The sequence below is a fragment of the Zosterops lateralis genome (assembly GCF_965231275.1).
Source record: "Zosterops lateralis genome assembly, chromosome: 2".
NCBI lineage: Eukaryota > Metazoa > Chordata > Aves > Passeriformes > Zosteropidae > Zosterops > Zosterops lateralis.
Genome location: NC_139763.1, coordinates 92,270,406 through 92,297,767, shown reverse-complemented (window position 1 = coordinate 92,297,767; position 27,362 = coordinate 92,270,406). Strand labels below are relative to the sequence as shown.

At 47.7% G+C, this 27,362-nt stretch overlaps 1 protein-coding gene across 1 annotated transcript in view; it reads left to right on the top strand.

The window, feature by feature from the left end:
• The window catches only part of VANGL1 (VANGL planar cell polarity protein 1), a 42,841-nt gene extending 19,493 nt beyond the window's left edge, over positions 1-23,348 (top strand). The window contains exons 5-8 of the mRNA XM_083855143.1: positions 13,948-14,081; positions 17,389-17,521; positions 19,489-19,723; positions 20,949-23,348. Of these exons, the coding sequence (XP_083711269.1) occupies positions 13,948-14,081; positions 17,389-17,521; positions 19,489-19,723; positions 20,949-21,209 (763 nt within the window). The 3' untranslated portion in view covers positions 21,210-23,348. The remainder of the gene's footprint in view (positions 1-13,947; positions 14,082-17,388; positions 17,522-19,488; positions 19,724-20,948) is intronic.
• Positions 23,349-27,362: the final 4,014 nt, after the last annotated feature.

The following is a 27,362-nucleotide window of genomic DNA, read 5'->3' as shown; positions in this document are numbered from 1 at the left end:
CATGAGTGAGCCCACGCATACACTTGTGGGATATTTCTGTTTGCAGCAGGGCAGTCAGAAGGGACTGCAGGACAGGTATTGGTGCACCACAGAGCAGTGCTGTACCTGCCGAGCTAAATCCTGCTGGAGACACTCCAGGCTTCTCCTCCTCCCCTCTGTGCAGTTTGTTTGCTCTGTGTTCCCAGGGACTTGAGGAATTACACTGACCCTCCTTTCGCCTTGGGTTTTCTTCAACCTCACCATCTTCTTTTAGTGATGCACACTGATGAAACAGATTGAGCTGATGAGTTTTTACCTTGTTCTGTAGCAAAACATATTATTAACTGTCCTGCTGCTTTGATTGCAGGAGCTTACTAGAACAGCATGTTACACAGACTTTGCAGACCAGCTCTGTTGGCAGACCTTCAGCCTGTGTGAAACTACCCCTGTTTTTGAATACATTTTCCCTGCCCTGAAATCTGTACAAGGTGTCCTGATGCCCTTTTGTCTGAGTTTCTCCTGCCCATCACCAAACGGGATGAGCAGCAGCGCTGATCACTCTCCTCCCAAGAAATTCTGGGATAGCCGGCTAAAGGGGTGTTAATTGCATCTGCAAGTGTGAAGCTCTTGGGGAAACTGAGGAGTCTCCTCCAGAGCAGCTTCTTTAGCACTGAGAGGTGTCAGACTTGTGACCCCCAGCCCAGTGTCTCTCCAGCAGCACTTCACCAAACTGTGTTTATAACCACTTCTTTGCAACTCCTCATCTCTGCAACTTCTTGCAACTCATCTGATTTGCTTTTCCGTGCTCCTAGTCCTAAACTTGCAGAACTTGTTCACAGTGGGCAGCTGAGCATTAGCACCTTTCAAACACCCCGTGCCATGAAGTAGTCATGGAATAGGAAAGAAAGCTCTGACTCGTGGATGAACTGATAATGATTTTTATGGGAAGAGATTTTCAGCCACATTCTTGACCATTTTTAGTCACAGGCCGTACTTTTCCTCCCTGCCTGTGTCTGCTGCCTCACCTCTGGAGGATGGTGCTGCAGAGATAGGTACCCGTGGAATTACAGAAGGGAATTTTCCAGTAGCCTTTGGAAAAAAAAAAAAAAATAAAAAAAAATAGTGCTGTTCCCTACCGAGTAGGGAGCAGTCTCCTTTGATGTTCCAGATGAGTTATGGGAATGGTGCCTTGTTCTGTTTTACGAGGGTCTGCTTGGTGGTGCAAGGGGTGTGTTGCCAGCAAAGTTCAGCTGGGACTTATGACATGGGTCAGAGCAACACCTCATTAACAGGCTGCTTGTTTGTGACAGTGAACAGCAAGCTCCAGGAATGCCAGGTACTCCTCATTAGAGATGAGGGGAAAGTCTAGGATGGGCCATCAGTATTGACAATATGCACAACAGTCTGGGAGTGTCTGATGAGGTAAAGTCTGTCTCTGAAGCCTTGGAGGGTGTGCTTTTCTGAAAGGAGCATGTTTTCCTAGCCTCTTACCTTTCTGCATACGGTTTCCAGATTTTGCATATGGCTTTTCATATGGAACTGCTCCTCCTTTTGATATAGGGGACAGAGCTGGGGGAACTGAAGTGCCCACATCTTTCTACCTTTCTCTATTCCCTTCCTTGATCTCGATCCATGATCACCCCCAGCACCCTCTGTGCACACACCATCTTCTCCTCTCCTCCTCACCGGGAGGAGCATGAGCTGAGTGCACCAGACACCAAGGCAGGTACCAGGATTATTTGTGCTCCTGCAGATGCACCAGGCAGCGAGGGCAAGTGGTGCAGGCTGATTGTTATACCCTGGAGCAGTCTTGCATTTTTGGAATACTTAATACTTTAAAAGTTTACAAGCCTACTTTGCAGGTGAAGTGCCTGCTGTCAATTATTAACCCACAGGGCCTGTACAGTGTTACTTGCTCCCTGGTGAGGAGCTGCTCAGCTTCATCTTTCTGAAAGAAGTAAGTGGTGTGGAGGAAATGCCATTGGGTTCATCTGCAGGGATTTCCTTTCTTGTTGGCTTGTCTTTCAAAACCAGCTCTGCCCAGAAGTCCAAGAATGGTATGTGCTCCAGCCTACCCTCTACTTAGGGCTTTGTCCTGGAATTTCTGTTCCACTGCTGTCCGTGCTCTCTGAAGTGCCTGTGTGTACCACCCACAGAGACAGATGGCCTCCCTAAGCTGCCCAACAAATTTTGTGGCCATCAAGGTACTTTTATCTTTGAATGCTGAAAAAAAAAAAAAAAAAAAAAATCTACTCCCTCAACCTTTGACATCTGTCTTATGTGGTGAATGATGAAATAGAAATATTCTGCAAAGAAGTGAGCAGTGTGCCATTGGGGGGAAAAGTAGAGGCTCATGTTTTGCTAAAAGGACAAGAAATTGTGAATTCACAGTTCTGATATAGCACAATAAGTGAAGTCCAATAAATATGGAAGTTAATTCCTGACTCTACCCTGAAGAAGTAAGGAAAAGGTAATAGGGAGCTGTGTGGTAGTAATAGAATTTTAATTTTTTTTTTTTATTTATTAATGACTATAAAATTGAGCTCAGTATTTTCACTTATAACTTGATTGCCCCTCCAGTACATGCTACACGCTTAAATGAACTTCGGTGCTTAAATTTCTTTTGTTCAGTGTAGGTCAGGTGGGGACATCAGCTGACAGTGTAGGGAGAGCTGTTCCCTGGCTGACAGGAAAACAGATTCCTGGCACAGCACTAAGGACCTTGGCCGTAGTTGAGAGCTTCAGGCTGCTAACTCTGGCTTGCATTCCTCTAGTCCTGGTGGAGGGTTATCTACATCCTTGCTGGGGCTGGATTTTTTCTCAGTTCGGAACTGCAGGTCATGTCCCGGTGGCCCTGGTGTTGTTAGTAGAGTTGCTGAGTGCTGGTTGTAGGATCAGGTGGCTCTTGCTTGTGCAGAGCTTGCTGGGGTGGAGCTTTGTGAGGGATGCTGTGTGGTGGAGGGATGCTGTTTGAGTGTGAGAGCTGATACCCCTCTGTGTGGAAAAGTCTGCTAGTGGCTAACAGGGGTGCTGCTGCCTCTTCAGGCCTGCCTTCGTAGGCTTGCAGGAGAACAACATTCCCAGGTGTTTTGAGAGGAATCCTGGAACAAGTTAAAGCTGCTCTATTGACTCAAAAGACAACCTTATTCAAAGTCTTGCCACATTAATCTCATCCTTACCTGGGAGTCAAATAAGAGATGGTTCTCTTTCCTGAGAGAGCATCTGATCAGGCAGCTGTAGGATCAAGAGCTGAATGCTGATGTTTTGTGGTTCCAGCATCTAAATGTAAAGTCCTATCACAGCACTGGAGTTTCGCTGCCAGTAGAAGCTTTGAACTCTTTGTTACTTCCTTGGAATTAAAGCTGTATTTCTTAGCTTTGACTTAAAAGAAACACCCTAAATCAGCAACTATCCTCTTTTCCCACTCTCAAAAACTACTGACAAAAAGCCTCACCCATAGTTACTTCACAACTACTAATGTAGCTTGGAGAATTCCTTGGCTAAAGAGTGACCTAATCTGAAGCATGAAGGGGCTTTAAATTCTCTCATGTAAATGGCAGACTTTTACAAACCTCTTGCTATACCTGCCAGTTCCTGCATATACTTTTTTTTTTCATTTGAGGCTCAGACAAATCAGAGGCATAGCATGCATGTATGCTGGGAACAGGAAATGCATCACTGTCATGGATTATACTGCTCCCAGGAACAGGAAATGGTAATTCAGGGTCCCATATGTTGTTCTTGGGTTCTTGAGCAGAACGCAAGCTTGAGCTGGAAGCTGACAGGTGCCCTATAGCTCAGGGCTTGGGGATATTTCATCCCTTGTGTCTGCACTAAGTGCCTGTCTCAACTCACCCTTGCATGCAGGGGAAGCTTCTGTGTTCAGAAGGTAAAGCACACCTTGGTATTGTTCTGTCCCCCTGACTTGTTTGAAACACCCTAAATCCTAAATACAACCTCAAGTGTGTAGAAACTTTTGAAAGAGGCTACACCTCCCTCAGAAAATACTTGGTACGCCCCTCAATCACATAAATGTTTGATCGTAGTTCTGCATCACTTCTTAAGCTAATGCTCCTGCAGAAAAAAATCCTGTCAGCAGCCTGATCCCTTCCTCACCCCTCCCAAAGAAACATTGTCTAGTTGCACAGCAGTGCAGTGGTGGAATTGGGGAACTGGTAATTTATATCTCTATTATCCATGTAGCTTTGCAGTTTGTATGTGTGTTTTTTCTGCTTGAATTATTTTGCTCAGCTTAATTTCTGCAGTCTTCACAACTACCCTTGTGGTGTTTAATGGTTATAAAGTGGTGGCAGAGGAAAGGTTTGGTGGAGCTGAGGGAAAGATGCAGGATAGAATTCTCTCATGGCCATGGACTGATAGTCAACTTGCCATTGACCAGAACCCCCAGGTCCTTTTTTTGTGGCACTGCTTTCCAGCATCTATTTCCCAGTCTGTCTTTACATCCAGAATTGCCCCATCCCAGGTGCAGAATCTGTCACTTTCCCTTGTTGAAACCCTTCACATGCTTGGTAATTGCCAAACCCTGTCATTTGTCCGAGTCTTTCTGCAGGGCCTATCTGCCTTCAAGGGCATGAGCTGTTCCTCCCAGTTCTGTATCATCTGCAAGGTTGTATCCCTTCCAATCCTGTGTCCAAGGCATTTATGAAGGTGTTGAAGAGCACAGGGCTGAAGACAGAGCCCTGTGGAACCCGACTAGTGACATGTCTCCAGTCTGATATGACACCATTCACTGTAACCCTTTGTTCCTGATCCAGTTGCTCACCCATCACATGATGTGTTTATCCAGTTAAATGCTGGACATCTTGTCCAGGAGGATCCTGTGAGAGACAGTATCAAAAGCTTCACTGAAATCCAAAAAGATGACACCAACTGGCTTCCCTTGATCAACTAGCTGGGTTACCTTGTCATGAAAGGAAATGAGTTTTGATAAGCAGGACTTTCCTCTCATGAAGCTGTGCTGGCTGTGAGTGATGACTGTGTTGTCATTACACTTTCAGGTGTGATTTTTCAATACCTCCCAGAATAACCTTTACCTGGCACTGAAGTGACACTGTCAGGCCTGTAATATCTGGGATCCTCCTTCTTGCCCTTCTTGAAAGTCAGGCCAATGACTGGTCAAAAATCCTCAAGAGAGGCTTTGGGATGACATCAGCCAGCTCTTTGAGGAGTATCGCATGAATCCCATCAGGCCCCACAGATTCCTGCAGTCTTTGGGAGCCCTCCTTGGTGGGATAGGGCTCCATCTGCAAAAGTTTGCTCCTCTGCTGAGTTTTGGGGAAAGGAGAGCCTCCAGTCCTTGCTTCTCCTCCCCAATCCATCTGACCTACAGGGGACCTGCCTTGGCCCAAGCATGAGGGATTGGTCTTGAGCACCTCAGGTCATGTCCTTGGAGATTCAGAGCTGGACATGGTGCACAAATGGATGACAGCATACTTCTGGATTTGGTTTACAGTCATATCCCCAGGTGTGAGACTGGACTTTGTAAATTATTATCTTGTGTTATGCAGGTCTCCTTCTACAGGGCCCATTGGCCTCAGTAATCTGCTCAGCTGTGCAAATGTTAACTGTGAGATTCACTTCAGCAGTGTCCCTGACTCTCAAATTTGTCATGGGTGTTTGTCACATTTGGTGTGGACTGCTGGCAGCTGGATGCAACGCCCACAGTACCTGAGGAAGCCAACTTGTCCCTGCTTTGTCAACACCTGTGTATTTCTGGGGTGCCTGTGTCTACCAGGCCGTGCAGGTTTGTGGGGAAAGCTCAGCAGCAGCTTCTTCCCATCACCTTTTCACTTGTCCCCTTTGTGTTCTTCTCTCACTGCTTTTCTTCCCAAACTGCCAATTTGCTCAATAGATGAAGAAAGCCTTTCACAGCTTTGGCTTTACTTTAGTTTGAGCAGACAGTAGCTGGTGGTTTGCTTGTGTTTTGGTTTTTTTTTCTCATGAATAACCAAGATAGTATTCTCATTAGCTCCCTTGAGGCTACCCCCACCACTTGGCAAAACCATATTATGGAGACAAACATTTGGTATGCTAGCAGTGCCCTTGGAAAACCCCTTTCTGAGCTCTAGCTCCTGGATCCAGTAGCTGCTGCTCTCCAGGTCCAGTTAAACTACTAGTGGCTGCTGAGGATGCTGGGTTTGGCCTGGGGTGTGGATGTCTGGCCAGGTGTTGCTTTGGTTCACTGCAGATGTCTGGGACATGGCAGGGCATGGGCAGCTCCTTTGCCTCTCATGTTTCTTGTCTGTGTTGCAGCAGACCCTGGAGCAATGAGATGCTGGTAACAAGTGTTCTCTTTCTGTTTGATGGGAAGGCAGTGCCTTTCCCTGTTTAAATGTGTTGTATGGCATCAAAGGGAAGTGGGTGTCTAGTTTGAGAGCTGTTGATGCATCTGCATGTGGTTATTGGTGTCTGAGGAACTGGCTGAAATGCAGCCCAAGCTGTGAGTGCCTGAAAGCTGCTTTTGTGCCCTGGCTAATGCATGAGCTATAGCATTTGGATTTAGTGGTTCTGCTAGGTACCTGGATGGTAAGTGCTTGACAACACCTTCCCACACACGCTGGTGAGGTGGTCTTGGCTTAAGAGGATGTGGGCAGTTTGCTTTGGAGCCTGATCTCCTGGCATCTGGCTTCCTCAGGCTGAGGGAGAAGTTGTTGCCCCACAGTGTTCAGGCTTTCACAAGCGGCTTTTTCAGATGCAGCTCCTGAAGCTGCTCTTGTGGTACACTCACCCATCCCCATGGATGGGTTGAGGCAACTGGAGCCAAGTGGCTTTGCCACATGTTAAACTCCCTTTGCTATTCTGTGAGGGGCTGGAAGGCAACCTTCCCAGTTACCTAGGCTGACCTGCTGCAATAAAGTCTCCTAGAATTGTATACAGGGAACCTGACAAGAAGCTTAGCCTCAGCAAGGGATTAAATCTTGGGGTTTTTCTTAAAGAGAGTCCTCTGCCTTCCATAGGAAGCTCTTCTGGTGCTCCAGAGCTTTCACTGTTTCTAAAACCCATGTTGGACTTCTACAACTTACTTCGTTTTTTGTCTGTTGAATATGATGTTGGACGTAATAAGTGTCCTTATGATCTTTGTGTCCCTTGGCACCACATACTGTAAAACGAAATGTTCACTGGGTTACTGAGGAAGAGAAGTGTGGTGCTGTCACAGCATCTGACCTCAACACAGTGATTATCCTTTTCTGGAAAATCATATTATTGGATCTGTTGGACCACTCCTTGAGTGAGAGGACTGTGCTCTCCTCCTCTTCCTCCTCACTACAGATTGCCAGTAGTGTTCTGGGTTTTTTCCCTGGTCTGTTATGCTGGCTGCCACCTTTAGCTGTTGGAAGTGGAAGGAAGGGCAGTGCAGCTGTTGGGAAAGCATTTATCAAGTTTTGAGGTTCTACCAATAAAGGTGACTGGGGAAAACATTCAGGCTGTGTGCTGGTACCCTAAAGACCAGTTAACTTCCTGAGGTATCAGGCTTGGAAGTTTCTCAGAAGGAGAACTGCAGTGGGAGCATGCCATTTGGTTTACTGGGGTTTTATAGCTGCTGGCTAAAACTTCGTGCTCTGTACTTCTGTAGCAGCATCTTTTTAGTGCTGGCCTGGGAGTGCTTTTATAGGATTCCTCAGGAAGGCTTAAGTAAGTAGCTTGTTTGGTTTGTATGAGGTAAAGGAGTTGATTTCCCCCAGCCCCCAAGTTTGGTCATACCCTCCTGTAAAATCCTGTTTTTTGAAAATACTCACAGCTTCCATTCAAAATGAAAACACTCAAATGTAACAGCAAAGTTAGTAGTAGACTTGCAGGGGTCTTTTTCACCTGTACTGGAGGGTTTTGACTAGGCTGCTTTTGAGGTTTGAGGAAGGCAAACTGAAGACCCAACCTGAAAACAAATTCTGCTCTCTCGTTCAGAAAATTCCCATGTTGAAATCCCTTCTCCCTCAGCAGTGAACTATTGTATTGCTCAGCTGATGTGTTGGTTCTGATTCTTGTCTTGCAAAAGATGAGACTTACAATGTCTGTTGGAGAGCAACGTGTCTTGGACGGCACAGGGCAGAGAAGGGGAGATCTGCAGTTAGAAACTGGGCTGATGCTCTCCTTAAATATATAGTAGTCATGTTCAGATGCCCAATGTTGGATATAGATAGGACACACTTTAAATTCCTATCCTTTTCTTTTGATGTTGTTAAAAAAGGCTGCGAGGGCAGAGAAAAGATGGAGATGGGTCACTGCAAAACTGGGGCAAACCTTGTGTGTGTTTGGGTTCCATATAAATTACGTCATTAACAGATGGATGTTGGCTTCCTCGGGGGCAGCAGCTGTGCTGCCATCATGCTGACAACCTGCTGCCATGACAAGGTCTTCTTCCCTTCCCAGATAAAGGTCTGACCTTGCAAATTCTTTTCCCTGCCTCACCAAATGCCAGAAGCTGGGTATCTAAAACAAACTTGCTGTGTCCCGGTTGCCCGGTGCCTGTTCCAGGGAGGGCGAGGATTGTGCTTGCCTGCCTTCGCCAAGTGGAGATCTCAGTTGTGGTTGTCTGACAAGAAAATGTGGTTTTCCTTTTCCTAGGAACTGCAGCCCTGTTCTCTTGACTGTACCAAACTGAAATGCTCTTGTAGTTATGATGATCAAAAGGCATTTTTCTGCTCTGCTTGTTCGGCCACAGCTGCTGGAGCAGTTCCTTGTCTTGGCATCTCTGCTGAGATCTGACTTGGGCTCCGTTTACTGGAGAGGACAAAACTGTAGCCAAGGCATTTGTGCTTCTGCATGACCTTGGTCTTCTCGGGAGCCTTGCTCCGAGGTGTTGCTTGGGAAGGACAGAGAATACCGAATCCCTTGCATCTTGCCGGGTCCTGGCCCCTGGTGTGGTAGTGCTGCCCAGGGTCATCTATCTGGGCAGCCTGTGCTGGCCTCACCTGTAGCTATGACAGGCAGAGCTGCATAGAGGATGGTGTAATTCCTCCTGTAATCATCTTCAGCAGGGATGTTGGTGTGGGAAGCATTTTGACTTCAATTGTCCATTTCCAGTTTTATTTCTAGTTCTGGTGACTTTGCTCTGGGAAAACAGGCCAGCATGGTGAAGGATCAGGAACCTGAACCCTAGCTCTGTGCCCTGGCAAAAGTGTATGAGAAAGGGAAAAAAAGAGTTTTCTGGAAGGGAGATGTGATTGTACAGCAAGGGAGGACAGAGCAGTCAGTCCTCTGAGCCTGTTGGGTGTGAGCTGACAGCATTGCTAGAGAATACAAAGTGCTGTGGATGAGCAGCTCAGTGCCCCAGGAGACCTCAGTATCTCTTGCAGTAGGCAGGCTCAATGCAGTTCTAGACTGGAGACATCTGGTAAGGCAAAGCTGACTCTCCTTGGAAGGCTGTGTTGTGGAATCTTTCCTTAGCTTTCCTTGGAGGTGCCAAACTTCCCAATTGGCTGTGGCAAGTGTTTTATGTGCCCAGAGACCTTAGCTTGTTTTGATACTGTGTCTGTTTTGGAGAATATTAAAAAAATGCTGTTTGGAGGAGAGGAGTCTGTGCTGGGAACCATTTGATTAAATAACCCCAGGCTTCCTCAGCCCACAATTAGCACAGCAGTCATCAAACCTCTGACTATCCCTGTGTATTTTAGGTGTGTGTGTGGCTCACTCTAAATCCTGATGCTGCAAGATCTGCATCCATAGTAAGAATGCTCTGGTAGCAAACAGCTCAGCTCTTTCTGGATGTGTACATAGATCTGTTGCAAAAGTATGGGACACTCCTCTGCCCTCGATGATTCCCAGTGCCTGCTGATGTTTGGTACAGTACCATGACAGGCTACATTTCTAGCTTAGCAGGAAAGCACAAAACTGCTAAAACTATGTGAGTGACAGGTGCATAGAGGTGTGGCTTTAACTTTTAATCTTTTTTTCCTCTCCTTATTTTTTATTTTCACCAGCCCTCCCCCACCACTTCATAAAACTCAAGCCCCTTTTCCTAGAAACCACCAGTGTCCAAAGCCAGTATTTTGATGATATAAACAGGCTTCTTTCCTTGTGCTTTGCTTCTGAAGAGTACTGGCCTGGCCTGTTTTCCTAGAAATTCACTAAGGAAAGCCAATTTCAGTATTAGTGTAGCTGTGTCACAGAAGGCAAATACAAAGTCAAAATGGCCTCTGTGGCGCAGAGTATGGCAAGACTGTAAATATTCAAATCTTTTGGAGCAGCAACTATTCCGGCAAAACTGCTCCTGACTTACCCTTTTGAGAGAAAAAAATAGTTGCTACCTTTGTGTCACACCGTCCCCTCCTCCACTTCCTTGGATGCCCTGTAAAAGTTAATTCATTACTGTTAGTAAAGGGCTCTGCATTTCTCTGCTGCCAAATGCCACCGAGGTACCCTGTGCTTCTGCTGGGTCTGCTTGTTTGCTTTCCCTCTTGGCAGCGTGCTGTGACACGGCCTTCTTCAGGGGAGTAAAAGTAATAACTGGAAACAATCAACCCTCCAACTGCACAAAACACAGAGCAACAAAGCGTAGAGACTGACGCTGCCTGCAAGGAAAACTGTGTTTTCAGTAGGCTGCTGGATTGTGCAAGGGGTTTTCCACTTGTGCCATAAGTTTTGGATCTTTAAACTGTTGCATGGAAATGCTTTTTGTGTCCTGATTTTCGTACTCTGCCCACGGTGGGGGTGGGGTTAGAACGAGATGATCTTTGAGGTCCCTTCCAGCCCAAGCCTTTCTGTGATGATTTCTGTGTTTCTGAGCTACGCTTTTTCTGCGTTCTGGTGCTTTGCTACAATGCCTGGAATACACTGGGCTGCCAGACCCTCTCCGTGGGATGATCCTCACTCTGACCTCTTTCATACGGGCGATTAAGTATCGAAACTTTGTGTTCGTTCTCTTCCTGCCCCTCCCCATTCTTTCAAAGCGCGGAACAAAAGGAGAGCCCCGGCGCGGCTGGCTGGGGTGCGGGGGGAATGAATGAATGAATGCCGTGACCGACGTGGTGCTGAACTCTGCGAGGCGGCCGCCTCTCTCCAGACATGGCCTGCAGGAGGGCTGCCAGCCCCCATTCCCTCTGTGGGTGGAGAGGCGGCTTCCTGCAGCAGCCTCACCTCGCTAGCAGGGCGGCACAGGGTCTGCCCTGCAGTGGGAAGCCTAAAAAGCCTGGGTTGCTATCGGGAGACAGCAGAATTCCTCGGTGTTTGTTTAGCTGCTGTGGATGCTCCCATGCCTGGGGTTGGCTCCCTCCTCCCGGCGTGTGGTGTTGCACAAGGGCGTGGGCTGCCCTGGTGCCGAGCTCAGGGAGCTCTGCCTGCTCGGGGTGCGGGTTCTTGTTGCTCTGAGCGCCCGTGTGGGGCAGGGCTGCCTGTCCTGAGCCGGGCAGGGCGAGGCTTCCCCTTGATGTGGGTGAAGAGGTTGAGCAACACGGCCCAGGAGGCTCTGATTCAGCCTTTTCCTTGCTCTTGCAATTTATTGTGACCCTTTTAATTTACTTGTCTGCGGCTTCTAATTTTTTTTTTTTTTCCCATAACAGAGGATTTGAAGATTTGTAGTTGTCTTCTTAATCTTCCATGCTTAGAATGGACTAGATGGGAGATGGAAATGGGCTGGTAAAAATCCAGGAAACTGATGTTTATTGCATTTCTCTTCCAGAGAGCAGACCCCTGTGTGTGACTGGGGTATCTCCTGTGTGGGATCAAGCCTGTACTGGATTTGCATCAGCAACAAATACCTGGGCTTTAATTTTCAGGGCAATGATCATTGCTTGCCGCAATGTAACAGCTTTGTTGTGTTTGGATTTTGAGTGCATATGTCGATGAAGTGGTGGGGAAGGTTGTTTAATGAGGGGATGGAAGGGATGTTAGGTGGGGAAAGCTGGCATCCTGATGATAATGCTGTCAGTGGGGTCCAGGGAAAATGTGTATGTATAAAAATAAATTATTCTCTGCTGTGATGCATTGTGTTCTGTCCTAATAGAGCTAGTTGGTCAGTGGAGCTCCCAAATATTTCCTACTGCTGGGATGGAAGTTCCAGTTTGAAATGAGTACAGTATATTAACAGAGAATAACTCTGTTCATTTTTATCTTCCTGTTTTGAGTTGGTCCTAGTTTTCCAAACATTGTGTTTTGTGATGAAATTCTATGGAGTTTTATCTTCCTGGGAAGCAGAGATGGAAAAACTTAATCATGTTTACAGTTAGAAGGGGGAATATGTGCTGCTGCCACATGATCACTTCTATGAAATTTTGTTTATAGGCTGCAGCAAATACACAGTAGAAATCAGAAGTGTGGCAGGGAGAAATAAAATGGCTTTCACCTGTTCTGTGTCTGGCAGTGGGTCAGTCTGTACTATTTTATCGAAGAAAAATTATTTTCTTGCTTAACTAGTGACTCTTTATCACATATTCAGTAGCTGAGTGCCTAAGTGGAGTTGCTTTTACGAAATATAAGGTGAGGAATTATGAAAGAGTGGCACCTGAAAGGTAAAGCTTCTTTAAGATGCTCTAGCTGGATCCAAAAGACCCCTCCAAACAATCCTAAGGATGGAATTTGCTTCAAAAGCTCAATTCGTCATCTCAAAGGTACACAGCAAATGAATGGTGATGTACTGACTGATGAAGCTACTCAGTGGACAAGTCTGGGTTTGTTCTTCTTTCTCAGAATCTCTTGAATGGGCTGGCATCTGTGCTTAATTCACTGATCAGTGGGAGTGTGGCAGCTGTAGAGTGAGGATGGTGGGGTGTGTGTGTGTGTTTAAATTACTTGGGTGTGATGCAGAAGTTTAATATTAGCACAAAGCACAGGAAAATTTAAATTGCTCCCCCGGGAACACATGCAGAATCTGTGGTAGCGCTGAGCACTGAATTTAGAGCTTAATTTGTTAATGTCTTATTTTCCCACGTTTCAGTCCTTGTAATGTTTTCTTCCTATGTTGTAACATGTGTGAGAACACTTTGTTGCTTTCCTTCGGAGAGGCCCTTGTTGGTAACCGTGACCTTTCCAATTAACTGGCAACAAATGTGTTGGCAATTACACTTTAATTTTGAACGCACAAAAATTATTTTTAGTGTGGGTCCTTGGCACAAACTCCACTTGGCTGAATGGGTGATGTTGGTGATCTGCTGAGGGTGCTGCTGCCAGTCGGATGCCCGCATTTCTAAACACCAGAGCTCGGGCTTGTTTTGAAATGCTGCCCTGTTTGTTAGTAACAGTGCCTACAGACATCTCCCTCTCTCAGTTGTCAAAATGATGGCAAAGGGAGATACCTCTGGGTTGAGCCTTTCCTGCTGCCGGCGCGTGTGTTTGTTTTGCTCCCATGTGTCATCATTTCATGTAGAGGCATCCCTTCAAAGGGATGGAGGGAGTGCCACTGCTCCTCGTCCTGTCCCCAGCCGGGGATTTAACAAGCAATACCGAGGTAATCCTGGCAGCCCTACCCCTCAGGCAGCGATCCTATCTTGCTGTGAAAGCTGAAGAGATCACACTCTTTTCAGTGCTGGGATGGAGGAGGTCCGGCTGGAAATGACACAGGAGGAAAAGCATCCATCCTGAGCCGGTCCCTCCATCCAGGCTGGCCAGCTACAGCAAATCCCGAGGGGTGTTGTGGTCTCCAGCCTGAGCGAGGTCTCTGCAGCACAGTGATTGTGCTGCCGAGGGGGGCTGAGCTCTTGTTCTGTCATTTCCCGTGCTGCAGGCAGCCTAGTGCTTCACTTCATGTGCTGCCCTTGTTTAGGGATTTCCTGACATCCTCCTATTCAGCTGAGGGCAGAGATACTTATCTTGCATCTCAAAAGAAATTTCAGGTCCTAGAGAGAGTAATTAATATTCTGTGTATTGCACGGTCCTGTAGGCGTGACAGCTCTGTTCCGAGGAGTATCACAATTCTTCCTTCCTTTCTTTTTTAATATTTTAATATTTTATGGCAACAATAGAGCTTGTTTCGATATGAGAGGATTTGTCTTATTTTGTTTTTTCTTCTTTCCCCAGCATCCAACGAGCTGCACTGGTGGTTCTGGAGAATTACTACCGAGATTTTACAGTCTACAACCCAGCCTTGTTAACAGCCTCCAAATCCCGAGCAGCCAAGCACATGGCTGGCCTGAAAGTCTACAATGTTGATGGTAGGTGAGGTAAAACGTAGTCTCTGAGACTGAGTGGGATGGGGAAGGGCTGGGTTTGCTTTATGCTTTGTTATGCACACATTCTCACCTTTTTGCTTTGCCAAATCCTTGTCTCTTGCTGGAAATCTTCCTGGCGGTGCTGAGTTTGCCAGTTCCAGATGACTTTACAGATGTGTTTAGCCCTCAATAAAGTTTTTGTCTTTGCCAGGTGGAATGGCCACGTTTTTGGGTCAGGCTTAATTGTCATGTGGGATGACACTTTTCAGTGCCACTGCTCGTGTAAAGCAGCCTCTGCTTTTTTGTCACCCTTGGGTCATCTCTTTAGTTGTGATAGTACAATAAACACAACTTTTAACTTAAATGAGTTCCCCAGTCGTTTATTGTGCTACTTTCACATGCAGCCTTCAGGAAAGTGAAGGAGCCTCCGTATAAGCAGCAGTAAAGTGATGCTTATCAGCCTGCAGCCTCAGCACCAAATGAGCTGTGCCTGGCTCACCCGTGGCCATGGAAATTCAAACACAGATAACGATCCCCATTGAGCTTTGCCGTTCTACAAACAGTTTTCAAGCGGATGGATGGATGGACTGATGGATATGTGGATGCTTAAAGCAGTGAAAACTGGACTTAATCATTTGACACTCTTAAACCCTATCAGTGAAAGCCACGCTTGTTAAGCAGGGCGTGCCCAGCAGCCTTTATAGAGGTGCACATTCCTTTGGGAGAGTCAGAGCTGAGTAGCAAAGCTTTTGTGGTGAAGAATGGCTGAAGCTGTGTGACAAAATGTGGTAAGGGCATGTCCTACCCATGAATTTGTTAGTATTGAAAGGCTCTGAAAGCTGGGAAGAGGAGACTGAAGGGACTTAGCTGTGCAAGGTGGCTCTGTGTGCCACTGGTGGTGTGGAGACTGAAATATGAAGAATATCTGTCATATGGAAAAACATGAGACCATGATTGTTTTGCTTTCAACAAAGTTTCTGTGCCTTATGGGTGTGGAATATTTTGGTTTTATTTTTCTTGTTGGTTGGTTGGTTTGTTTGTTTGTTTGGATTTTTTTCATTTTTGGTGAGTTTCAAAGACCTTATCCTAAAGGCTTTTCCAACCTCATGCAGCACTCCTGAGTTCATAACATTAATTGGAGGTCTAGATTCTTACAGTGAGATATCCTCATCCTGACAGAGGAAGGGGGAAGTGAGGGAAGGGGAAGGACAGGTTGCCCATCATGTGTCCTTTGCTGCCTGGAGTGATGCTCTTGGGTGTGTTGTGTTGGAGAGGGGAAGCAATCAGACATGCAAACAGAAACGCTTGGCCTTTTTCTAGAGGTGAAATCATTCATTGCAGTTGCTTGTTCTCAGTGAGGTCTGGTGTAGGGAAGGTGAGGGCCTCCTGATGCCACAGGTGTCTGCACACTATTCAGACCCCACAGCCTGCCAGGCTGGCTGCAGGGTGAGCCATTCTGATTACTGGCTTGTCTCCTGCACTGCAGTATCCCTTCAGGAGTTGGTGTGCTTCCTTTTCCTGCTGCACCTGCTGGGACAGTGGGACTCCCGAGCTCAAGGAAAAGACTGTCAGTCTGGTAGTGTGAGTGCCTCAGAAGCTGCTAACTCATGAGGCTTCATGAGAAGAGAAGGAACCAGAAGCAAGCTGCAGATGTGGCTGGCAGACCTTGCCAAGTGTCAAGCTTGTGTGCCTGCTAGGGTCTGGAAACTCCTACCTTTCCTTCTGGGTCAGTACAGGTTGCCTGGGCTGTTCTCTGTGCAATGCTGCTGCTTTTGTGGACAGGGAAATCTCAGGCTTAGAGGCATGTCCTTAAGAAGATTCCATCCATCTTACAAAGCAGAGTGTAGTTCTGGCTGCAGCTTACCCTGGCAGCCTGACAGTCTCTTATACCCTTCTGTAAAGAGACAGTAATGCTATTAAGGCAGCCTAATTTGTTGACAGCTTTTGTATTTGATACTGCAGCAGCCAGGAAAGAAAAACATATTGCTGTAATCTCTCTTATGCAGATTGGGGAGGTTCACCTTCAAAACCAGGATTTTCATTGCCAGGCCTAGTCAACGAGGCAAATTACAGATGTAACCCAAATTTGGGAGCTAGTGTCTCCCTTGAGTCATATCCTCCATTTCAGGGCTGTCAAACAAAGTCTTAAATGTTTAGACTCTTAAGAAGCTATTTGTGTGAGTGCTTGTTCTTCCCACTGCTGAGTTTCAGGCTTCTGTCTTGGAATCTGGTTTGTGCTTTTTAGGAAAAAAAAATTAAAAAGAGTTGCCCTTGCTTGAGCGGAATAATTTTGAGCGTGTCTGTGCAATTGATTTGCCTTAACCACCGCCAGCTGAGAGTGTGGGCATTCAGAGCAGTTTGGCACAAATCAACTCTTGGTGGCTTGGAGGCAGTCCTAGGCTACCACTTCTCTCTGGGTAGACCCACTTCTGCCCTCTATCTGGATAGAAGAATTTGTAAATTCTTCTGGGGCAATCTTTTTCCTCTCCCTACCTGAAAAGCCAGAGCTGAGGGCCTCACAAGAGAGTTGCAGAACTTAGTACTGTATTTTAAGGTCACTAGTTAAGGTCTTGTAGTAGGCATCTCTATGGACTGGCTGGGTGTTATAGAGCAGATTGCAGCTTCCCTGTTCCTGTGGCTGTGTAGGATCTGTTAACAGCAGCAGAAGCTCTAATGGCAGGTGCTGCTCAGTGCCATGAGAAGCTACTGCATATATAGACCCCATCTTACCCCGTTGTGGGACCGCTGCTCTGAGAGCATCTGCCCTTCTGAGAAACCCTGTGCTTTGTCTAAAGGTGACCTTGCTGTCCCCTGCATCCTGTTTCTCCTTCCTGCAAATAACTGTCTGGAGTTTGGCTTTCATTTGTTCATCTCCATGTCTCATTGTGTTCTTGTGTTTGTCTCTCTCCTCTTTCCAACTTCTCACTTTTTGTGCTCTCACACTGTCTTGGTGCTGAAATGTGATATGCTCCAGCTGCCCTTGCCTTCAAACTGAAAGCATATATAATGGGGGGTAAGTCGCATCCTTGGCATGTTCACCTCACTCTGCCTTTGTGTATATTGTGTGAGACCCTCCATCCTAACTAACTTTCCTTGTCCACGTGCCAGATCTCCCTCTCTAAGCCTGTGCTGCCTTGCAGAGTTTCTACTGGAGCTCCTGAGGACCGGGGAAGGGGTTATGGGGTTGGCTGGGAAGGCTGGAGCCCCAGAGCACGTGTGACAACTGCCGTGGGGTGCTGGCCTCTCCCAGCCCCAGCCCTGTGGCACTGACACCTCCTCTGTCTCCCCTGTGGCTGTCCTTGTCCCGCAGGCCCAGGTAACAACGCGTCGGGGCAGTCCCGGGCCATGATTGCGGCGGCCGCCCGGCGCAGGGACTCCAGCCACAACGAGCTCTACTATGAGGAGGCCGACCACGAGCGCCGCGTCAGGAAACGCCGCGCCAGGTGAGACACCCTGTTCCCCCTGCTGCTGCTGCTGGGAGACTGGGACACGTGGGGCTGGCTGAGCTTGGAGGGTGCCCCCAGCCCACCACGAGGGGCTGGCTGTGGAGCTGTCACGGGGAGGAAGCTTATGGAACCCAGATGCACAAGGGATGGGGATAGCTTGCAACTGGAATTATCTGGAGAACATGCATGCAGCTGAGTTCATGTATACAAGGCAGATAAGCTAATGCAGTGTTGTGGATTAGGGAACAGTCCAGTGCTTGATGAGTCTGTAGTTACTTGCTGCAGGAAATCCCATTATTTTTGCTCATGCCTGGGCATGTCAGCTGAAGGAATCCTGGGACAGGATCAGTGGAGTGCTTGGTGTCACCCATTCATGGGTAAGAATATTTGTGCTTGCAGGCTAGTCAAAGGGACAATTTGACTGCCTTTCAATGAATTGAGGAGTAAAGACTTGACCACAAGCAGTTACATTTTATTTTGGAACATGGATATGTCTTCTGCCGGTCATACTTAAGCTGCGGAGTTGATGCTTTGTTGAGGTGGCCTGAACAGTGCCTCTGTTTGCTCAGGAGCCTAATTGCAGTCTGTAGTTAGCATACCTGACAGTTTGAGGCAAGTTGCTTATGGGCAGGCTCCCCTGAACTGAGCTGTGTTTGGAAGGAATGTGTCATAACTGGAAGGAGCTGGCTTGTTTTGAATTCTCTTTTGGCAGTTTGTTTCACTGGGAAGGTGCTGGCACTACATCCCCTCCTTGCCTGCTTCAGTCTGACCTATGCTCTATAGCCTCTGTCTTTTAGGCCCTCTTCCAGCCCCAGAGCAATAGGAATTTAAACTTGCCTGTCTCTGAAGTGTAGAATCCTAACTTGGGCACATCTCTTGTACTTGCTGTGTTTTGTTAGAGCAACTGCTTAGTCAGAGGGAAACCATCACTCACTAGATAAGGCCAGATGTTTCAGGCCAGGAGTTTAAAACTGATTTCCACCCCCACCTCCCCCATGTCAAATTAAACAAAATGGGGCAAGGGTCAGGACTTCTTGTGCTGTTCCTCATGGACAGCCTGAATGTAGAATGCTATACCTCTGCTTGTGGTGAGGCAGCTGCCCCTGGCTTTAAGGTGCATTGGATATTGAGATCGTTGTGGACAGTCACTGGTGACTTGAGAGGAAATTAAGTATAAAAATTGTCTCAGGGGGCCACAGGGTTCTGTTGGGTGGCTCTTCCATTATTATTTTTCCCTCACTAGCTGTAGTGTAGCCCCTCACTTGCAAATCAGCCCAGTACTGAGTGTCATAAGACATCTGTTCCCCTTCTATGGTGTGGTCTTGGTGTTTGCTCACCTGTGCCAACACAGGAATAGTTTGCAGAGGATGCCTTTAGCTACAGTGTTGAGAGTGAAGATGGAGGAGTGTTTTCACCCTTGCTGTTCAGTGGAGGGGTGCAGGGCAGTCATTGGGCAGCACGAGCTCTGCACCCAGCTGGTGGAAATGGGAGCAGACTGCGGCCTGTGAGCACAGGGAGTGTCAGAGCTGGCTGTGTCCTGGGGCAAACTGGGGTGTGGTCAGCCTCCCCCTGAGCATTTTCCTGTCCTGTGCTTTGTGCTGCAGTCCTGTGTGCTGGGACCACTGCACTCAGACAATAAACACAAGGGCAGCTGGGTCTTGTTTGAGTCATGTAGCTGATGTTTCTGCTGCGCTGGCAGAACCAAGTGCAGTGCTCAAGGCTTTACAATCTTAATCCTGGTTTATGGCCCTCAGCTGCTGGATGGCTTGGGCAAGGAGGGAAAAGCTGCTGTCTACCCCTCAGACTGTCAGTAGAGAAGATTTTGTGTAAATTGGTGGCAGGCAGTGACTTGATGGCAGGTGGGAATAGGAAGCTTGTAAATCCTGACTCCCAGGCTCTGCCTTAACCACAGACCCATCCTACTTCTTGTTATAACTCTTGCTGTCCTGATTTTTTTGCCGCAGGCTCGTGGTTGCGGTAGAAGAGGCTTTCACTCACATCAAACGCCTCCAGGCAGAGGAACAGCAGAAAGCTCCAGGAGAGATGATGGACCCCCGAGAAGCAGCCCAGGCCATCTTCCCCTCCATGGCACGAGCTCTGCAGAAGTACCTTCGCACCACCCGCCAGCAGCAGTACCACAGCATGGAGAGCATCTTGCAACACTTGTCCTTCTGCATCACCAACAACATGACACCAAAGGTAATGAATGCTTTCCCTAATGCTGCTGCAGGGAAGAGGGAGAAGGGGATGGCACATCTGTGTGCGCAAGCAGAATAGAAAGTTGTCAAGGGAGATGGGTGAAGGCTTTCATAGTTGCTCCCTATGAACTGACCAGTGTGGTGTAGGTTGCATCAGGTCTTGAAGGGAAGTAATATTTCCTCCACAGCAGCATCTGTCTCTCTGTATTTGAAAGTGCCTCTGAGGTATTTGTTCTTGAATCCAGTGCAGCAAAAGGAATGCTTAATAAATGTTTGGAAGGGTGGCTTTGAGTCACAGGAGTTTTCCCAGCTGGCTTGTGGTAGCAGGATGAAGCAGGTGGCAGCCTGCAAAGGATCTTTTTTGGTTTTCTGCCCCCTCTGCCTTGCTGCAGTTTGGACTGCTAATTATTGCCTGAATCTCTGTCTCTCTGACAGCGTTAATAATTCATGAGCTGCTTGATCAAACATAGTTTGCTGCTTCATGCCCAGACTGTGACTGTTGACTTGCAGACACAAGGAGGGACTGAATGATAAGAGAAACAGGTCACACAATTCCCCTCCCACTCTCTACCTTCCGTTCTAAGAACACCCCACAGTCCTAAGGAAGGGTTATTCTTGGGTTATTCACCCAGGACTTACTGCACTGAGAGGAGGAGCACTGTCAAGAGATGGGGCATAGCACCCTCTCATTGTGAGCCACCTGGGACCTTGCTCAGGTGTGCAGGGGATTTCTGCTGCCATTAAGAATGCAGAGGGACTTTAAAATACAAGCAAGGTCAAATGGCGTTTTGCGTTCTGTTTTCAGTTTTGCACCCTCAGGCTGAAAAACATGGAGACATCTGCTTACCACCTTAGCTTAGCCTGAAGGAAAGGAGCCAGCTGTCCTGTCTGACTGTCTGGGACTGTAGTTTTGGGATCGGTTTGGGGGCTGGTAGGGGAGAAATTACCTCTGCTCTACTGAACTACTCTCAGATGGCTGTGCTGATGGCAGAAGTCAGGGCTATAACTTTGCAGACTTGCTGGGATGGACTGAAAGAGGATCTCCTGATGTTTGTGTCTGCTCCTGGGTCTGACAAGCTGAGAGGGACTGCGGAGAAGATGTCTTATATGAAAGCTGAACCAATTTGCAGCATGGCAAGCCCATGCTCGTGGAGCTGCATTTGGGGACAGGAAGAGAGCAGGACGAGTTGTGGGGCTGATGCTAACGTGTGTCCCGCTCTTGGCAGGCATTCCTGGAGCGTTACCTCAACCCAGGCCCAACCCTCCAGTACGACAGGGATCGCTGGTTCTCCAAGCAGTGGACGCTGGTCAGCGAGGAGGCGGTCACCAGCGGGTTACAAGACGGCGTCGTGTTTGTCCTCAAGTGCTTGGACTTCAGCCTTGTTGTTAATGTGAAAAAAATCCCCTTCATCAAACTCTCAGAAGAGTTCATAGACCCTAAATCTCATAAATTTGTCCTCCGCTTACAGTCTGAGACTTCAGTCTAAGGGATTTTGAGGGTGGGTTGTTGGGAGGTTGTTTTTTTCTTCAATATCGTGCTTTTGGGTTTAATTTCCCCAATGCTGACTGAAACTGGCAGATGATGGACCAGTAATATTTGACCATCTGCACTTTATTTGGAAAGGGGAGGGGGGAGTTGGGATATCTTATCTAGAAAGAAGTATCTTAAGAGGCAACAGGGCAACTTGGCTCAGTTAGCTCAGCCTTGGAGACAGAACAGGTTTTCCTTTGCCCCTCTTTCCAGGCATCCTGTAAATCTCACGCTCTCTTTCTCTGCACAGCTGCAGTGTCAGAGTTATTGTTGGAGCACTGCCTTACACCGTGCACGCCTGCATCCTTGTATCTCTGCTTTTTGCCACCTGTGGCTGCTCCTGAAGGCTCATTGCTCACCTGTCCCCCACAGAAATCTCCTGGCACAGGGTGCCCCAGTCCCTGCTCACTTGGGGAGGAGGGGATAGCAAAGGATGGGGGTGTGAGGAGACTTTTATTCTTTATTCTTCTTCTCTCTGTGTGCCTCTTCTGTCAGTGCTGGACCTCTGTGGGCATAATAGGATGGTTTCACCCTCTGTGAAATTGCTTGTCTTGAACTAGATCAGCCCATTTGCAGCTTTTCAATTTTTTTTCCTTAATCAGTGCTTGTTAGTGAAGTTGTTCTTCATGTCAGAGCTCCCTGTTATCTCTTTTTCGTCCCTCTGTCCTGCTTGTCAGCATCTTTCTCAGGCACACCCAAGGTTTCCTGTTTCTGTCTCCTCTGTCTGGCTTTCTGAATGTGTTTCTCCAGGCACTGCTGCTTCCTTTTGCACCTGCAAGGGCTGTGTATTTGCACTGGGACGGGGTCAGTAAGTAGCTGGCTCCTCCTCAGTAAATTACAGACCCTCCCTACATCTGACAGCCTCTTTGAGGGGAAGGGGGTGCAGGCAGGAATGTGCCCCTCCCTCTCTAGCCAGCTTCAAGTGCGTCTTGACGGGCAAAAACACTTCCCTCCTTCAGGAGAGGAGCCAGGGAAAGGCTGACCCCTTCCCCATTCACTTGCTTTGGAGAACTCTGAGCTCTGGAAACACTGCAGTGAGTCCTTCCCCACCATACGCCTTCAGCTGTAGCTAAGAAATACCAAACAATGCCTGAATGTTAAAAATCTGCCTGCCTTTCTTGGCCTTGCTGTGCTGTGGGAGTTTCTGCTCAGCGTTGGGATCTGCTTCTGAGAGATGCAGTTTTGTTTGTGAGGCTGCCTTCGCCCACCAGTGCAGCTTTCATGTGTGAATTTAGTCACTTGAGTTTGGAAGGTTTGTTTTTAACAGCGAGCTTCAATCAGTGTCTGAAGTCTGATTGCCAGCACAGAGCATGGAGTGACTGGAGCCAGCTGCAAGGCTGGCATCGACCTGAATGTGAATGTAAATGATCAATTCATTCTGCTCACTCTTTTGCCATGCAAATATTCCTTATCGGGCAGGATCTGGCCTGCCCTCCATATGGATGTCTTAACAAGAAGGCCCTAGTTCCAGCAGTGTGTAAGTCAGTGCCTTTCATTGCCAGCCTGCACAGTCTTCTGAGGAGGGCTGTGACAGCCCCTCCTGTCCCTTCTGGCCTTTCCCAGCCCTTCCCACAGCAGACGTGGGTTGGCTGCTGCCCACCAAGGAGCAGCCACCTTAAACAGGGATGCTGGGGACAGGGCAGGAGGGTCCATCCTCTTCCAGCTTCAGCAGCAGTGGAGATGCATGTCTGACAGCACCTGTGGATATTCCTCTTGGGATCAAGGGAACACCCTGGTGAGTGAGGGTCCAAAGTGATGATTCCCCATCCAAATGACACCTTCAGTTTCCTGTGCCTTTCTTACAAGCACATGGTACTCTCCTGGATCCTTTGGAGTCCATGTAATGTACCAGATGTGGTTGTAAAGAAACTAGATGGCATGGCACATGATGGGATTATGCCCTTTGCCCTTAAAGGATGGGAAGTAGGTAGTGTTTTCCCTTCTCTAAGCTCAGTGTTTGAGATTTTTTTGCAGATTAGGCTTTCTAGTAGTCAGTATAGGGGACTTCTTTATTGACTGTGGCCTTCACAGTGTTTTACTTTGAAAAAATAGGTTGGTTTATTCCTTTAAAAGAAAAAAAAAAAAAAAAAAGGAAGGAGAACATACAGTATCTTACACTTGGCTCTCCTGAAGATGCCTGCACCTGGCTTTTATGATGTGCATAACTAGCAGGGTGGGAGAGACTGGGAGCAGCTTGGGAGCCTGTGGAGCACTTAATAGCTGTGTGGAGGCTACAGCCTGTGGCTGAGTTGGCTCATTTCTGTGAAGCCAGAACAAGAACCACCTTGCCAGGGGCTTGGTGTGCCATGTACGTGAGATCACCTTGTCACAGGCATGTCTGCAAAACTTTTTTACTTTCCCAGGATTTCCTACCCCTTTCCTTTTCCCTGCCTCATCAGGAGGGGTTGTCTGACAGTATCTGCTCAGGAAACTCATGTCTTAATTTTGTTAAATCCTTTAGCACATGGAGAACCAGACGGAAGCAGTGTGTGCTCAGTCTGGGTCTACTGCTTCATCTTTGTGCTGTGGTTCAACACTGCCTTTTCTGCCTGCTGCCAAAAAGGGGCCAACTCCTACATTAAATGCTCTTCCCTATATCAGCAGCATGAATGCTATGCCTGATGAAATCTTTATGAGAGGACTCTCAAAGGGTCTCTTTAGAGTTGCGGCCTGCTTAGAGGTGAGGACAGACTGAAAGGGGAATCATGATTCCTGGATATTCCCTGTTCTGGTATTTTTAGTGGCATTTTTCAGGGTCTCTCTTGCTTCCCTTCTCCATGCAATATCAGGGGACCACTGTCATACCTACCTCACTGGAGTGTTGTGAGGCTAAACTCAACTTGCTTTCAAGTGCTTTGAGATCCACAGTTGGATCTGTGGCATCTGTAGGAATTCAAACTATAAAAAACACTGAGCGGTGAGTGCGGACTGGTTTGTTTAACTCTGTTTATAGCCAGCTAATGAGTAAGAATGGAGTCATAGGGAATGAAGCTCTGATCCAATTCCTGCAGCCCTTACTTCTGCCGAGCTTGCCAAGAGCTGAAGCATAAATACAACTTGTAGCGTTTGCCAGCCAAGTGCAGGCTCTTCCTCTGAATGCCTCTCCTATCCTGCACTGTCTCCTTGCACATATTTTCCTTCCTCTCTCCAGTCTGGATGTTTGTACCTGGTTGGGAATTGTGGGGGGGGGGGGGGTTGCTAGAATTCAAGTGGGGTTTTTTTAAGACAACCCTGTTGGTGATGGAGTGGTCAGTGTTCCCCTTGGAGATGATCCTTGCACTGGACATCCTTCACTGGAAGCTGAACCATTGGATAGGGTGCTGTGCTGCCCAGACAGGAGTGGTGGTGCCCCACTCCTCTCTTCCAGGTTGGCACATTTCCTGTAACTCAAGTATGCTGCTCAGATACTTTAAAGGCTTTGGGGTTTTTGCTGTCAGATTTGTTACAGCCTAAATCCAAAGCCATGCTGAAATCTTGCAAAACCAGATGCAGCTGAGACTTTCAAGTGTTCTAGAGCAGATGGAAATGGCTGTGGGTTTCCATGAAGTCTGGCTTTTTCTTTCCTGGCTATAAATTGAAAGATTTGAATTTCTTGCAGCTTCCAGGAGTGTAGGGGCAGATACTCCTCTAACACTTTGCCAGTCCTGTAACTGGGCATGGGCAAGTGTTGTCACATCTGTTGGCCTCTCACTGCCATGTGGCTTTAGCTGTGGGTGCAGACTCTGAGGCTGCCCTGGGTCACAGTGTCCTTTCCCACACCTGGAAGCTGAGCAGGCAGCACTCTTGGAAGTATAAGCATTGTAGCACTCCCCTCCATAATGTATCTGCAGGGCTGGGGGGTGCTGAGGCTGCACTTGAAAGCTTGGAGGCAGTGCACAGTGAGGCTCAAGTTTGGAGATCTAAACAAATCCCAACCCTTATGAAGCCTCCAGAACCTTTCCTTTAGGATGGGTCTCTCTGTGCAACGCCTTGGGAATCTGCTGCTGCTGAGTACAGCCAAAAGCTGTAGGGAAGGAATATCTGTAGCTGGTCCTGCCCCACATAAGTAGCTTTGAAAGGTCTCATTTGAGATGTGCTCACTTCCAACACTTGCTGCTGAAGAAACTGAAAAGATCAGTAACTTTCTAAACATGGAAACCTATTCAAGCCAATTTCATCTTGCTCACCAAAACTTGTAATTCTGCCCTTTTCAAAGGACAAACAAAAGTCTTGCAGTCTTCTGCAGCAGTGCTGTAGTCTGGTCCCAGGCTGACTCCTCACTTGGGCTCAGTGCTGCCCAGCCATGTGAGAGCTGCTCATGAGGTGTGTGTGCAGGTGTTTTCTCATTCAGCTTGTGTGTGTCTGTGTGCTTTCCCCCTCTAGTGTGCACATTATACGTGTATAAAGCCTCAAGCCAGACTTGGTGGCTCAGTGTTTCAGCTGTCCTTAAGAAGGAAGTGCTCTTGGAATTGAGCTGGTTTTAGAAAACAAACAAAAAGAAAAAGGAAACCCCCACAAATTTCTGTTCTGAAAGAGATGGCTTTGGGCCATGATGTCTCCTACAGGAGTGTGCATCCTCCTGCCTTCAGGCTGCTGCCTCCCATCGATGATGACCAAAAGTTGCCGTTTCCGACAGCCGGGAGCGGTGTGGTCGCTTTGGGCCAGTCCCCAGCGGGGTCCCCGCCGTGCCAGAGTACAGCTGGCATCACCTGCCCGTCTGCATCCCTCCACCAGACTGTGTATTTTATCCCTGGTGCACACAGAGCCCTGTGGGCAGCAGGCAGGCAGCCCTGCCCTGAGTGTGCCCTGCACAGGGAGGGGAGGGGATCCTTCCTTCCCTCTGGCTGCTTCCCGGGCACCTCTCACCAGCGCTAACGATGCTTGGGGGTATCTCCTGTGTGCACAGTGGGGAGATGCTGTGGCCACTACCTGAACAGGCATGACTGTGAAGGAATCTTACACTCTTCTGTGCCTGTTTCTTTGATTCAGCATTATTGTGTCTTGGGGAAGGGGGTGGGAGCAAAATGCCCTTCCCCCACCCTCCTTTATCACTGTGTAATACTTTTTCTACACACACTGTGTATAGTAAGAAGGGTTTTGCCAAGGTTTTCTAATTAATAGACACTAACCAGCATTTCTTTCTTTTTTCTCTTCTTTGCACATGTGACTTTAACTGCAGTGGTACATGGTCTTTCTATTCTTTTCTAATCGTGAACTTAAGTAAGCAAATTCCTGGTGTCTGTGACATTAATGCACTGTGGGTTTAGCCTTGTAAATTGTTCTGTTCCAAGCTGGGTTCTCTTAAGTTATAGCTGGATGGGGTTTTGTTGTTTTTTAAACTGAAACATAAAACCGTTTTACACTTTGCATATTTTGTACAGTAAAATTCTGGAAATAAACTGAAACCAGATTTGATTGTCCCACTCCTTTCTCTTACCCTTTCAGACGAAAAAACTCTTCTGCTCTTCAAGCAGTCCTTAGCTGTGGACAGGAGGGGCCCTGAAAACATGTGGTTTACCTTTTTTGAAGTTGTCTTTTTGTCACCCTCATTATTGGCCTTTCTGGTCTGCCCTGCCACAGTAAAATGCAAACTCATTTATCACTCCTGAAGGAAGACTGGTAAGTGACTGCTTTGAACACCTGAAATCTCAAATGATGGGGAGCAAATGCAGCTGGGGAAGGGTGGGGGGCATAACTGGAGTGGGAACAGGTTTTTCTGCCTCCTGTGTTCTCATAGTTTGCACACAAATTATGAAGTGCAGGATTCACTGCCGAGTTCCTTATTTGGCTCTGGTGGGGAGGAGTGGTGAGAGGCAGGAAAGCCAGTGCTCCTTGTTTGTGTGGATGCAAGCCTGTGCTCTGCTAAAAAAAGGTGCAGGGATCTCACCTCAACAGCATTTCTGGGAGTCGCTTTCCCCATCAGTTTTCATCTCCTGCACACCAAGAACTCAGAAAGATGAAGCAGCTGTGCACAAGGAAATACGAGAGCAGCTTTTTTTCCTAGGTGTTCTTTGGTGCCCACTCTTCAGGCAAGCCCAGCCCAGCTGATCTCCTTGGTGGCTTCAGCTGCTGGAAAAATCCATGGGATGCTGCTCTTCAGTGAAAAAGAGTGCAGCAGTTGTGAAGATAA